The following is a 12,967-nucleotide window of genomic DNA, read 5'->3' on the forward strand; positions in this document are numbered from 1 at the left end:
CAATGCCACAATGTTTGGGATTGTATATGTTTGTGTTCCTATATTGCAGGTGGCAAAATAAGAAACACTTTAAATAGCGAAAGGAAGCTACACTAATGGTGTGAGTAACCGAATGTATGTTTTCTGTTTGTTTTATTGTCCTGACGAAAGTTCTAAAGACCCGGCTGGGCCCAGAGAGCTGAAACATGTTGACGATGCATCCATATATATATAGATATATGGTAATCTAGTTACTCGATTACAACTATATCGCTCTATTTTTATTCACAGTGTTATCTCCCTTTCCATTAAAATAATTTTGGAGATACACTGCTTTTATAACCTCTATACCCTCCCTATTATTTCTGGATACTTCTACTTGGACCAGAGGTAGCCTCGGGTGAGGCAGGCATACCACACTTTTTGACTACCCTATGAATATGCCACGACACCTGATGGGGCGGAAAAACAGATATACCGCATCGTAAAATCAGGCTGCCTATGAGGGTTGTCAAAATTCGAACCAATGGTTCTGTAGACACTAGTGTCCATTCCAACCTTTTTGATTAATTCTACGCCATATCTTGACCCATTTACGGGGTCGTCCCCTGGACACATAGACATACTTCTCACGAAACATGCACCAGTCGAGGTCTTCCATCCACTTGCTGACTCTGGGAGCCCGGGTCGCCCCCCAAAGCTGCGCGATGTTACGTTTAGCAATTGCACACACCAGGGTCACCCCTCCCATGTATCGGCAGGTCCGTGGGTTCCCACACATTTAACAGACATCGCCTTGCCTTAGGAGCAACCCGCAACTCCCACACATCACTCATCTTTTCATGGATACCATCCCAAAACTGGCGGACCTCACGACATTCCCTAAAAATATGCATGAATGACCCCGGCAAGCCACAGCCTCGTCGGCAGTGGAGTGAATCCGTCAGCCCCATTCTCTGCAGGTTCAGGCCCGTCACATAGGAACGGTGAAGGGTCCGAAGCTGAATCAATCTCAACCTCATTGGTACCGCTATTTCTCTAGGGGACGCTACCGCCTCCTTCCAGTCCTCATCGTCCAGCACGAGGCCATCGGCTACCCACTGATTGCGTAGGCGCACCAGTGGGTCCTCCGAGTGGTGGACCAGCTTACGATACGTGAGGGAGATCAATTTAGTAGGTAGTAGGCCATCCAGTAGGCGATCCTCCAGGGGGGAGCATTCCGGTAACTCCTCACCACGAGGTACCACCGCTCGCAAGGCATGACTAATCTGCAGGTAACGGAACCACTCAGTGTCTTGCAATTGGTGTGCGGCCTGCAGCTCCTCAAAGGTCAAGATCCTACCTTTGCCCCAAATGTCACGTATCCGCGAAATGCCAATGAGATCCCACCGGTCAAAACCCTTCGACTTCCAAAGCATCCCCAATCTCTCAGAGCTCCAGAGCGGCGTAGACAAAGTCAAGCGTCCCGCCCAATGAAGGGCGGTATTGGCCTCGTGCCACACCGTCACGGAGCGCAGAGTAGGCCCCGTCAGAGGAAACCGCCCGCGGCGAGCATATAGAACACGGGTGAAATCGCCCCCTGGTAACTGGCTACGGTCCATCTCATATCCAGGGTCATTAGGAGAGCCGTATATCGACTAATTGATAGGTGCCAACTGCGAAGCCCAATAGTATTTACGGATGTTCGGCAGCCCAATCCCACCATCATACCAGGGCAACATCAGTTTGGAGAGGGCGATACGCGGGCGTCCCTCCCACAGCAAACCACGCTGAAGAGACTCTATCTCACGGAAACACGACGGAGGGATCGAGTCAAAGGAGTTATGGAGAGCATATAAGAAGCGCGGAAGGGCCATCATCTTAAAGAGGGTGGCGCGACCCAGCATTGTGAGAGGCAATGCCTTCCACCGCACCGTGTCCGCACGCAGTCTGGCTAAAGGAAGCAGTAGATTCAACCTGTGGCGCACCGTGGGATCCAGAGAAATATGAATCCCGAGATAACGGAAACTTGTCGACTCCACCCTCACAGGACATATATCGGGAACCCTGGGGGGATCTCCACTCAGTACAAACAACACCGATTTAGACCAGTTTATCAAGAAACCCGAATGCCTGCTGAAAACGGCTAGTATGTCCATAAACACGATCAAAGAGGACCGGGGGGAGGAAAGATACAAAAGAATATCATCCGCATAAAGCGAAATCTTGTCTTCCCACTCCGGAGTCCAACGCAACCCCTTAATGGAACGGTCCCAGCGCACCCAGGCCGCCAGGGGTTCCAGGGCAAGAGCGAACAGTAGTGGTGAAAGGGGGCAGCCCTGGCGAGTGCCACGCCCAAGAGAAAAGTCGCTCGACTTGTGATTGTTTACAACGACCCGGGACAACGTAGCAGAGTACAGGAGTCGGACCCAGCCTATGAAGCCGGGGCCGAAGCCCAATTTAGTCAGGACGGCAAAGAGATAGGGCCATTCCACCCGGTCGAACGACATGGTGGCATCCAGCGACAGTAAAATGGCGGGCTCGTAGATATAGGAAGCATTCGCCAGGACACCATGAAGGCGCCTAAGATTCAGAGCGATGTTCCTCCGGGGCATAAAGCCAGACTGGTCCGGGTGTACCAGGGTGGATATAACCTTTACAAGCTGTGTAGCGAGTAGTTTAGCCAGAATCTTGGGCTCCGCGTTTAATAGCGAGATCGGGCGATAAGAGGAGCACTCGAGCCGCGGCTTGCCCTCCTTATAAATAACAACGATATTGGCCACTCGCTGGTCGTAAGGCAATTGACCACGCTCCAAACTCTCAGCAAACATGCCCCTCATGTGAGGGGCCAAGCGATCAGCGTTAGGCTTAAACAGTTCGATCGGAAGGCCATTTGGGCCAGAGGCCTTTCCAGAATGCACTCCCCTAATTGCCATTGCCACCTCGTCGTTTGTGAGGGCAGAGTCCAAATAACTCCTATCGTCATTCGACAAAACCGGCATCACAAGATCACGTAACATATCCGAGCTGTCCTCCTCGGTGAACAGTCCGGCGGTGGCATATACCTCAGAATAATAACGAGCAAACTCATCCACTATCAACTGGGGGTCAGACGTGACCCCAGAGCCTGCGGTTTGCAGCTCCGGGACCAGCCTAGAGCCCCAGTCACCCTTCTCCAACCATGCAATTAGCTTGCCAGCCTTGTCACCATGTTCATAAATTCTGTCGTGCCTGGTATCTAACTGTGCCCTAGCGGTATCTCGAGTCAAAGACTTGTATTCGTCCCGGAGCAGCCCGAGGCGATGATCCGCCCACGGGTCGCCCCCGGAGGAAGCAGCGGTTTCGAGGGTCAATAGCTCCACCTCCACCCTGTCTATCTCAGCCCTTCTCTTTTGTTTTTGCTCTGCAACAAGTGATAGGACCTCCCCCCTGACGACTGTTTTGTAGGCCTCCCAAAGAGAACATCTTGAGGCGACCAAACCCTGATTTTCACTGAAATAGTTCTCAGTCACCCGTCCCAATTCTCGTTTCACCGCAGGATCGCGCAATCTCCAAGCGGGGATTGGGGCAATCCTACCCACATCACCACGACCCACACACACACGTAGCCACAATGGCGAGTGATCGAAGATCCCCCGCACTAAGTGCGCCACTTCGCTAATCATGGCCGCATGCGCCGCCGGCAGAAGGACGTAGTCAATTCTAGAGAGGGAATGGTGTGCAGCGGATGCGTGCGTATACTCCATCCCTCCCGGGTGCTGTGCGCGCCAGCTATCAACCAAGCCAGTTGACAAAAGGAAATCAGGCAACCACTTGTGAGAGGGTAATAAGGCACGGGTAGGGAGCCTGTCCAGTGCACCATCTACAACTGTGTTAAAATCACCCCCAATCACCATGATTCCCATGGGCAGAGTCAGGAACACCCGACCCAGGTCACAGAAGGTATCGGTCTGGAGCGAGGGGGGAACATACACAGACACAAGCGATACAGTTCTACCCTCCCAAACACCAGAGATGGCCACATATCGCCCACGATTATCGGACCAGGTGGAATGAATGGTAAACGGAAACAAATTCTTAAGCAAAATACCCACTCCCCTGGATCCCGAAGTAAAACCAGCATGTGCCACCAGCTTGTAGCCACCCCTGTGCAATGCCATACAACGTTTCCCAAACAAATGGGTCTCTTGTAGCAGTACAACATCTGGAGACCTCCGTCTAATAAACTGGCCGACAGCAGTGCGCTTAATTCTATTGCCTAGGCCATTGACGTTCCAACTAAGGACCGAGAATCCCAGACCCTGTCTAAAAGTGGTCATTGGTATAGGATAATCGAGTACATTTCAAAGGATTCCTGTGCATACTCCGGTCACGAAACAGAGACTCCCCCCACCCTGCACCCCTGCATGTAACTCGTACACATCCCCAACTCGCGGTGTGCCTGTCGCCCCCACAAACTAAGTTCTAAACGTAGAAAAGGAGGAGGACCTTACAACAGGTCGCCAGCCCCCACCACCCCAGACCGCCCGAGTCCCCCCAATATTACACAAATAAGAATAACAGGCAGGAAGCAGGTACAAAGGGGGGCAAATATACCCCAGAGAACCCCGCAATGTGAAGGAAGTTAAGGCATATAGTCAATATTATCTGACAGGGAGTCAGTCCTCGTCACCGACATTAGAGTCGCCCTCGGGACCAGGGTCCACAAGATGATCAAGCCAGTTCTCCGCCAACTCTGGTGAGTCAAAAAACCAAGGTTTGCCAGCGTGTTCAATCCGTAGGCGGGCCGGATACAACATAGAGTATTTCATTTCCCAATCCCGCAGTCTCCTCTTTACGGGCACGAATCCTTGCCGTTGTCTCTGCACCAACCGGGTAAAGTCAGGAAAGAACAACAGTGACGCATTTTCGTAGGCCAGCGGGCCCGATGATCTCGCCGACTGCAAGATGGCGTCCCTGTCCCGAAAATTCAGGACACGGGCAATAATGGGGCGAGGAGGTGCCCCAGTTTTGGGGCGACCACCGGGCACTCGATGAGCACTCTCCACTCTGAAAAAGTTACTCAATCCCTTCGGTTTCAGGTGGCGCAGGATGAGATCTTCGACAAAAAGGTCTGGGGAGGCCCCCTCGGCATGCTCCGGGACCCCAAGAATGCGAACGTTGTTTCGTCTTGCCCGTCCCTCGTACTCATCAAGCTTACGGTCGAATTGGGTACGGGCCGATTTAAGGTCCGACACTGCTCTCTGCAGTTCTGACACATCTTCAATAAGACTCCCCGTTTTGATCCCCAAGTCTTTCACTTTCTCTGAAGTCTTGGTTAAATCGGCCCTGACTAGTCCCACCTCAATGGTGACGGTGTCCAATTTATGATCAATAGATTCCCAAGAGGACTGAATTCCCTTTATGGCCGCCGTCACCTCCTTCATCGTGGGTTCATCACCAGTCGGACCCTTCTCTGGGCCCCGGATCGGAGAGCCCTTCGCCTCCAGTGAGGTGTCCTTAGAGACAGCATATTTATCGATCCGGTTCGATTGGACCAGACGGTTCGGTCTCTGGGTCTTCGGCTTGTCAGGGTCGCGAGTCGTCATCTCGATCACAAAGGAAGGCGAAACCCACCACTCCTCGGTCGAGCGGAAGGGTGATTTGCGAGAGTTGGCTGCAGCGAGTCTCGGAGAGAGCGAGGGCACCTCAATCTCCACCCGGGTACAACGGATGATGGTCCGACCGGCCACTTCCGGTCTTGGTACCCGGTGTTGTCGCACTGTGCTCTGGGCTGTGGCACACTCGGGGTCCCGGCCTCCGGCTTCGAGGGCCCCGATACTTCCGACGACGATATTCGGTCGCCGAAGCACTCGATCGATCCCAAATTTCACCTAGTGACTCAGGTGACAGTCCCCCACCAGATAGCGGGGACGGGGTACAGGATATTATGCCAGAGTGGCAGTCAGGATGTGGCAGCTGGCGGAGCCGATGCTCAAGCGGCCATCTTGGTCGCAGTCGCGGCTCCTCCCCCTTCAACTGGGCGTGTTATTAACAATTCTGCAATGGCCATCAATGCCCAATGTTGGTTATTATCATTTTGGTTCAGGCATCTGAAGAATTAAATACTTATTATGCTCTCTATGCATCTCTTAACTTATTGGGTTGATGTGTGCATTAAAACAGCCTCATAACTCATCAATTGCTATGGCCTGGGTTTCCCTGGTGGATGGCTACTGTTCCTAATTGGAAAAAACATCCTAATTCTTCCGTGCTTCTCTTGAGTGATTATTAAACTGAGGCTAGAGTACTCTAACGAGAGGTACTTAACAAATTTAAATAACCTGCTCATGAGAATTGTAGGATTTAAATAAACACCTGCAAAAGTTGAAGTTTGCTAATTAAAAATAACTGTCTATAAGGCATATGGAGTTTGACCCTATGTATGGAGCCATGTATGGATTTACATTTCGCATGAATCTTCTGAGGAGAAACAGTTTGGAAATGCAGCTATTCTCTAAATATGGGTAACTATCACCAGGTAGCCCAATGACAGGCAGGCAATAGGCCAAGGTTTCCAACCATGAAACACACCCCTAAGAAAGAGGATATTACAAGAGTGACAGGGTGGAGCATTTGCCAGTTTATAATAAGTTTCATTATCTCCATACTGTTAATTACACCTCCCTGAGTTTTCCTTTTATATGCTGAAGGGGACCAGGAAGATGGTCTTGCACAAGAAGCCTGAAAATGCCAAGTGTGCTATGTTATGGAAATGCATATTTTTAAATATATATATGCAATGCATTTCTAAGACAGACAGGTCACAGACCCTGTCAGCTGGCAATTGGAAAATATATTCACAAAGAGGAAGAGTCTGACATAATTAAAGGTGTGATTTGAAGCCTTCACAAGTAAACTGTAGAGCGCATCAAGGGCCTCATTAGGATGACGGGCGGGCAAAGTACGCCCGTCATCCCATCGTAAATCGGGACCGCCCGCCATAAGGGCGGGGGTCCTGGGGGTGCTATTAGGATTTGCCCGCCACAGTGGCGGGCACATCCTGTATTTTCAGCATTGTGGCAGGCGGTGCTCTCTGCACTGCCCGCCACAATGCTGAAAATGCACTTTCACATTGTCATTTACAAAGCGGCAGGCACCGCGCGGTGCCTGCCGCTTTGTTAATGACAATGAAGGGGGGTACCTCAGGTACCTCCCATGTGCACCCCCCACCTTTACTGAAGACCGCATGCCGTTCCGTGGCGGCATCGCCGCCGTGGAAAGGCACTGAAAACCAGACATCATAATATGGCTGGCGGTGTCTGTTAGACACCACCACCATATTATTCCTTTTCCGCCCCGGCCGCAAGGCGACAGTCTTTCCGTCCGCCGTGGTCCCCACCGCCATCCTAATATGGCAGGGGGAAATCTGGCAATCCGCCCGATATCATAATGGACCCCCAAGTGAGTACAATTCATCTCAATGATGTAAAGACTGGAGAGGATAACAATATAAAATTGGTGCCCTTTACTTTTAGTATGATATTAAGCAAGAAAACAGAACATTAAATGTCTGTTCTTATTTCGTAAACTGTTGTTCTATTTCCAGACAATTTACCAGAGTCAGAGTATCACACAAGAAGGATTTCAAACTTTGAGAGCTTTAAGCAAGTAAAGTTCCTGATTTTAATTCCACAAAAAACTGTTTCTATGCTTAGGCTACGATACATGATCTACTCTGTAAAGTAGCAGCAAAATACCACTAGAAGGGATCATAATTCAACTAATGCTTCTGTATTAAAGACTAACCATAGCACTCCCCTTTTTCTTTTTGGAAATTGTCTGTGTACACAAAAATCTATTTATTATGAGCTCACTAGTTTTAAAAATATATAATCTATTTACCACTGCTCAATTTAAAAACATACAGCTTAATTTGATTAAATCACCTATCAGATAAAATATAGAAATGAAAAGGTTATTCTTGTTTTGAGAATGTGCAATTTATTTCTACATTTCCTAATAGTGAAAGTAACCAGATTATGGAAAATCAGAAAGGGTAGCACTAGCTATTTGGACAGTGTTTAATTAATTTTGGGAAAATGTCAGAAATGTCATATTTTTAAGATATTTTGTTTCACATAGTCATAGATAGCCGATGCATTTCAAACTGACCTATCACATTCACACTCATTATACTTTTAAAAAAATCACTCAATCGTGGCCATATTTCTTTAAGTATATGACATCAAGTTGCCTTGCACTATACTGGTTTGGAGTCTTTGAAAAGTAATACATTCATTGCAGAACATAAATAGGCTTCAAAAATAAGTACCAAACAATATGTTGAACTTTTTTGAACCTCATAATCATTTTCTTTAAACCTAGAGTCATTTGGCAATTCATTCTTTTGATATGTCTACTCAGATAAGCTATAGTAGAACACACATTTCATAATTAGCACTTCTGAAGATTTTGAAAAAGGAGTACAAGCGTCTAATTGGAGTGCAATCAGTTGGGGAGCATCGTGGTGCTTTCTGCTACTCTGCGGTTTGGATATTGCCTTTCTTACTGTGTAGGAGACTTCTGTCTTAGTATAAAGGAGACATCATGCAGTATAGTTCCTCTATAGAGCAAAATGTAGTTCCCAACATCATGACAAGGAAATAATGCAAGACAGGCAATGAACAATCTCCAGGCAAGTTGTTTAACAGAAGTAGTCTCCTTGACTAGATTTGTGCTTGCCCTTACCTTTGTTTTAATGCAATTTCACATACCTTTTTCCTTCTGGAGAGTGTCTGAAATTTCAACGACAGATATGTTACTTGTGGAGATTTAATACACAAAGGTGCCAAATTTCAAAGGCAAACATTCAAATGATATTCCACGTTTGAATATTATGACAACTGTGCTAGAGTGTAACTAAAGCAATTCACAAAAATGACGGAAACAGTGTTAAAAATGATGAGATAGAAAATGTCACAACACAATCAGCACTTGACATTTTGAATTAAACACAAAAAATGAATCTGCGTTTGGAACACTACACGAACAGCAACTGGGTGCACCAACTCTTCAGCTGTGTAAAATCTTCGTATCAGTGCGTAAACTTAACTTCATATTAAAAATTGGGGAAACATCCTTTACAACGAAACTTTTACAACGCAGTGCTTTTACAACGCAGGTTTTACAACGAAAACCATTACAACGCATTGCACTGGGGGGCGCTCTAGGATAGGGAATAGTTTTAATTTACTATCCAACACCTTCCCTACTATCCACGGGGACTGGAGTTGGAATAGTAAATTAAACTATTCACTATCCAGCACCCCAAAGCGCTATGCGTTGTAACAGCATGCGTTGTAAAAGCTGTGTTGTAATAGCATGCGTGGTAAAAGCATGCGTTGTAATGTCATACATCCTAAAAATTGTGGTGCTTTGCATCACTTTTGTGAAGCAAACACAGTTCAAAATGTTTGTACATCTGGACCTAAGATGCTATTGAGCTGACTTGGACTGAAAGGAAATGCTATACTTAAGGTTGTATTGAAATGTACATTCTGGGATACTTGGCAACAAGCCAGCTCATAAACACAGCAGCATTATCCAGTTCCCAAGGGAAGAAACCAGATTAAGTATTTAATTATACCATCCTAGAGGTGGGTGAGTGCCAATGCATTACAAATGTGATTCATTCCCCGGGGATTCAGCATTCTCCATTGTATCTCCTTTGCTGTAGGGTCACATGGGTCTCATTTCTCACCTCCAGGTGCAAGAACTCAGCCAAAGTGCCAGTATCAATGAAAAATCCCTTTGCGCTCCGATTCATATATAACACACTAAGCAATTCTTTATAATAAGTGCATGCTGGGAAAAATAAATCTCACAAGATGCGTTCTGTGACACAATGGAAGTCTAACACCTGTTTCATTTATGAATACCACATTCAAAGCCACTGTTGCAAGGATCCTGCTCATACACAGAACTGTGCACAGAGACCCAGGACATTAGTGAATTGTGGTGTGCCAGAAACTCACCTCAGTACCTAGAAAACCCCCAACCAGCTAGCATCAGTGTCACATTAGCTCTTCGTCCTATAGCAAAGTAACCAATGATTAGGCAACCTAGAACAAGCGACTTAGGACCATCTCAGGAATGGTGGGAAGTGAGAACATCTTTTTGTTTTAGTCTCATACCAGTCCACAACAGGAGTAAATAGGAAACACTGCAAGGTTAAAATATTTATTTTAACAACGTGATCTCATGTGCAGTACCTTAGCCACCATAAGCAGATGTATGATTAAAAATAATATGGTCAGCACGGTTACAATTCCATAAAATACAAAAGGAGAAATCATATTACAATGATGGTGAAAACGGGTCCTATAGCGCCTAGTTTTAATACCCTCCCTATATAGGAACTATGTATTATAAACTATAGAAGGTCTCTTAGGCTTGTGTGGGGGACCTATCTTTCCGCTCAGTAGGAGTGAATTACATATGGATCAGCATAGACTCTCTGCATCCCTGGAAACGGAAATCTTCCACGTGTGTGAAATCATGGCGAGTGTGTGTATAATAGGGGCGCCAGAATATTAGTTGGCTCGCCAAATTGTTATGTCTAAAAAGCGTTACTCGAATATGCCAAAAAACAGCTAACATGTTTTGATCACCTTGACGGCTTTAGCAATCACTGTGCACACCAGGGGCACGATGTAAGTCTAGAGATGTTTAAAACAAAACCTTTTCACATGTGTAGACCTTCGTGAAGGCTAACTTACAAAAACAGCTATGCAGTGTTGTGTGAAAAAGCAGTAAAAGGTAAAATTGTGTTTAAACTTCTATTAAGCCATGCTGCATAACGTGCGCGCAAAGCAGGCCTGAGGCCATACTACACCCTCCCTTGATCTGGGAACGCACAATAAAGGGGGCAAGATTCATAGAACGCAAAGTTCAAGTTCGAATGAGACAGAACCAAGTTCAGGAATTTTGCCAAACTTGATAATTGGGAGTGAAAATCCGAATTAAAAAGCAACCAAGTCAGTAGAAACATTCACGAGTGGCCATGGTGTGCATAAGACCTCAAAAAATTAACAAAAAGATCAAGGCATTAGAGAAATATTTTTTTTCACGAGTGCAGAAAAATGCCACGCCTCAATCCAACAATGTATAGGCACCGTATGTTGCAACTGCTTCCAACAGAAAGTCATTTTCATCATCCATGAACATTTCAGCCATCCAATTAAGTAATGGAAATGAACATACATGTTCTTCAATAGCCAGAGCCTCTAGCAGAATCAGAGGGCAGCTTGGGCTTTCTTCAAGATAACTGCGTGCCAGAAAGTCATTGGCCGCAGCCTATATGTTCCAGTTGCCCATGACCCCATGAGCCGATGCGCAGGCCACAATCCTGAAACCAGAACAACCTATTTCATGAGCAACTAAGGGACTCATTAGTAGATTAAAATTAAGGTCAGGAGACACCGTGTTGCAGAGACACAAATCCAGGGCCCATTCAAATCCACAATCCAGGCAATGGAAAACAGGCTGCATGCAAGTAAAGTGTGAAAGCCGGAAAGACAAACCAGTCGCCAGAGGTAGCGATCCATAGTATTGTAGCATCCGCTTACTTAGCTGGAGCAGCCGGGGCAGATCGTTGTGGGGCACAGAATGTGCATCCATTTTGGAGTAAACAAATTAACAGCAGCACACCCGCTCCCAAAGTGAGAATTAACAGGAAACCTCCGAAGAAACTCGAAAAAATCGAATGAAAAAATGCAGGGATCACACCAAATATAGTTTGGAATGAGGTCACAAGGCCAGAACTTACTAGTTTAAAAAAGTGCGCCAAGCCCGTGGTTGACGAGGCATTAAAGATTGTGTGAATCAAAGCACCAAAAAGCAGGGGCAGGTCAGTATTTAATAAGGCATGTACCTCAGTACGAGTGTTTGCAACGTCAAGGACTAATGTTTTACGCGCAGATGTAAGAGTGACCCCTTTCTGGGACAATAGAGCTCTTATTTGACTCATCTTGTTGAACTCTGCTTTAAAGGTCAGAATAGAAGGTCAGATGGAAACATCAAGCATCCCATGTGGCGGAAGAAACAGGACATTCTTACAGCAAACTACACGCTGGGAAACTGTAACGATATACGGAATACCGGCAAGAATACCACAGCAATCTTCATTATTCAATAACAAATAACTATCGTCTGCTAACAACGTGAAAGTTGGTGTAATAGCCAGGGTGGGAGTGCCTTTAAAACCTCATGTAAGATTAGGCGCTGTAATATTACAAGAAAGTGCAATTGCAGATTTCTACAGACAAGAGAGTGATCTGGTGTGGAAGTGAAATCTTCACCTTTTAAATAAACCATTTTTCCTTCCCTCAAGCACCTATATGTAAACAGGAGATTCCACACTTCATGTAAAAAGGTGCTACCTAAGGGTTCAAATCTGCCTATGGCATAGTGTTTCATGCAAGATTCAAATTTAAACAAAAGAAAAGGTAGAGTTATTAACCCATGGATAAGCCAAACTGCCGAATTCTATTCAGCCACTAAAAATGGTAATGATTCCAGTTTTTCAATATGCAGCAGTGAAAACGTGGCATCTTCCTTTGACATGAATTGTCAAATTAAAAGGCAATAATAACGATGTCATGTTCATGTAATCCCAAGGCACCTTCCCAGATTTCAAGGTTTGAAGAGTCCATGCAAACTGCATAATAGAATGCAATTGATTTTGTCCATGATACAGCAATCAATCAATCAATCTATCAGAGTACTTGTAGAGCACGCTACTTACCCGTGAGGTTCTAAAGGCGCTGAGGGGAGGGGTTGCTGCTGCTGCTCGAAGAGCCAGGTCTTGAGGAGTCTTCTGAAGGTGAGTGGGTCTTGGGTCTGCTGTATGTGGGTAGGGAGGGTGTTCCAGTTCTTGGCGGCTAGGTATGAGAAGGATCTGCCACCGGAGGTAATTTGTTGGATGCGGGGGACAGCGGCGAGGGCGAGGCTGGGGGAGCGGAGCTGG

The 12,967-nt window shown here is 46.4% G+C and overlaps 1 protein-coding gene across 1 annotated transcript in view; it reads right to left on the bottom strand.

Annotated features, from left to right (window-relative positions):
* LOC144752372 (butyrophilin-like protein 9) overlaps positions 1–12,967 on the bottom strand; it is a 401,025-nt gene that overhangs the window by 150,771 nt on the left and 237,287 nt on the right. Inside the window, exon 18 of the mRNA XM_078640307.1 lies at positions 8,715–8,735. Coding sequence (XP_078496433.1) covers positions 8,715–8,735 — 21 coding nt within the window. The remainder of the gene's footprint in view (positions 1–8,714; positions 8,736–12,967) is intronic.

This window comes from Lissotriton helveticus, chromosome 5_1, assembly GCF_964261635.1.
Source record: "Lissotriton helveticus chromosome 5_1, aLisHel1.1, whole genome shotgun sequence".
In the NCBI taxonomy this organism is placed as follows: Eukaryota; Metazoa; Chordata; class Amphibia; order Caudata; family Salamandridae; genus Lissotriton; species Lissotriton helveticus.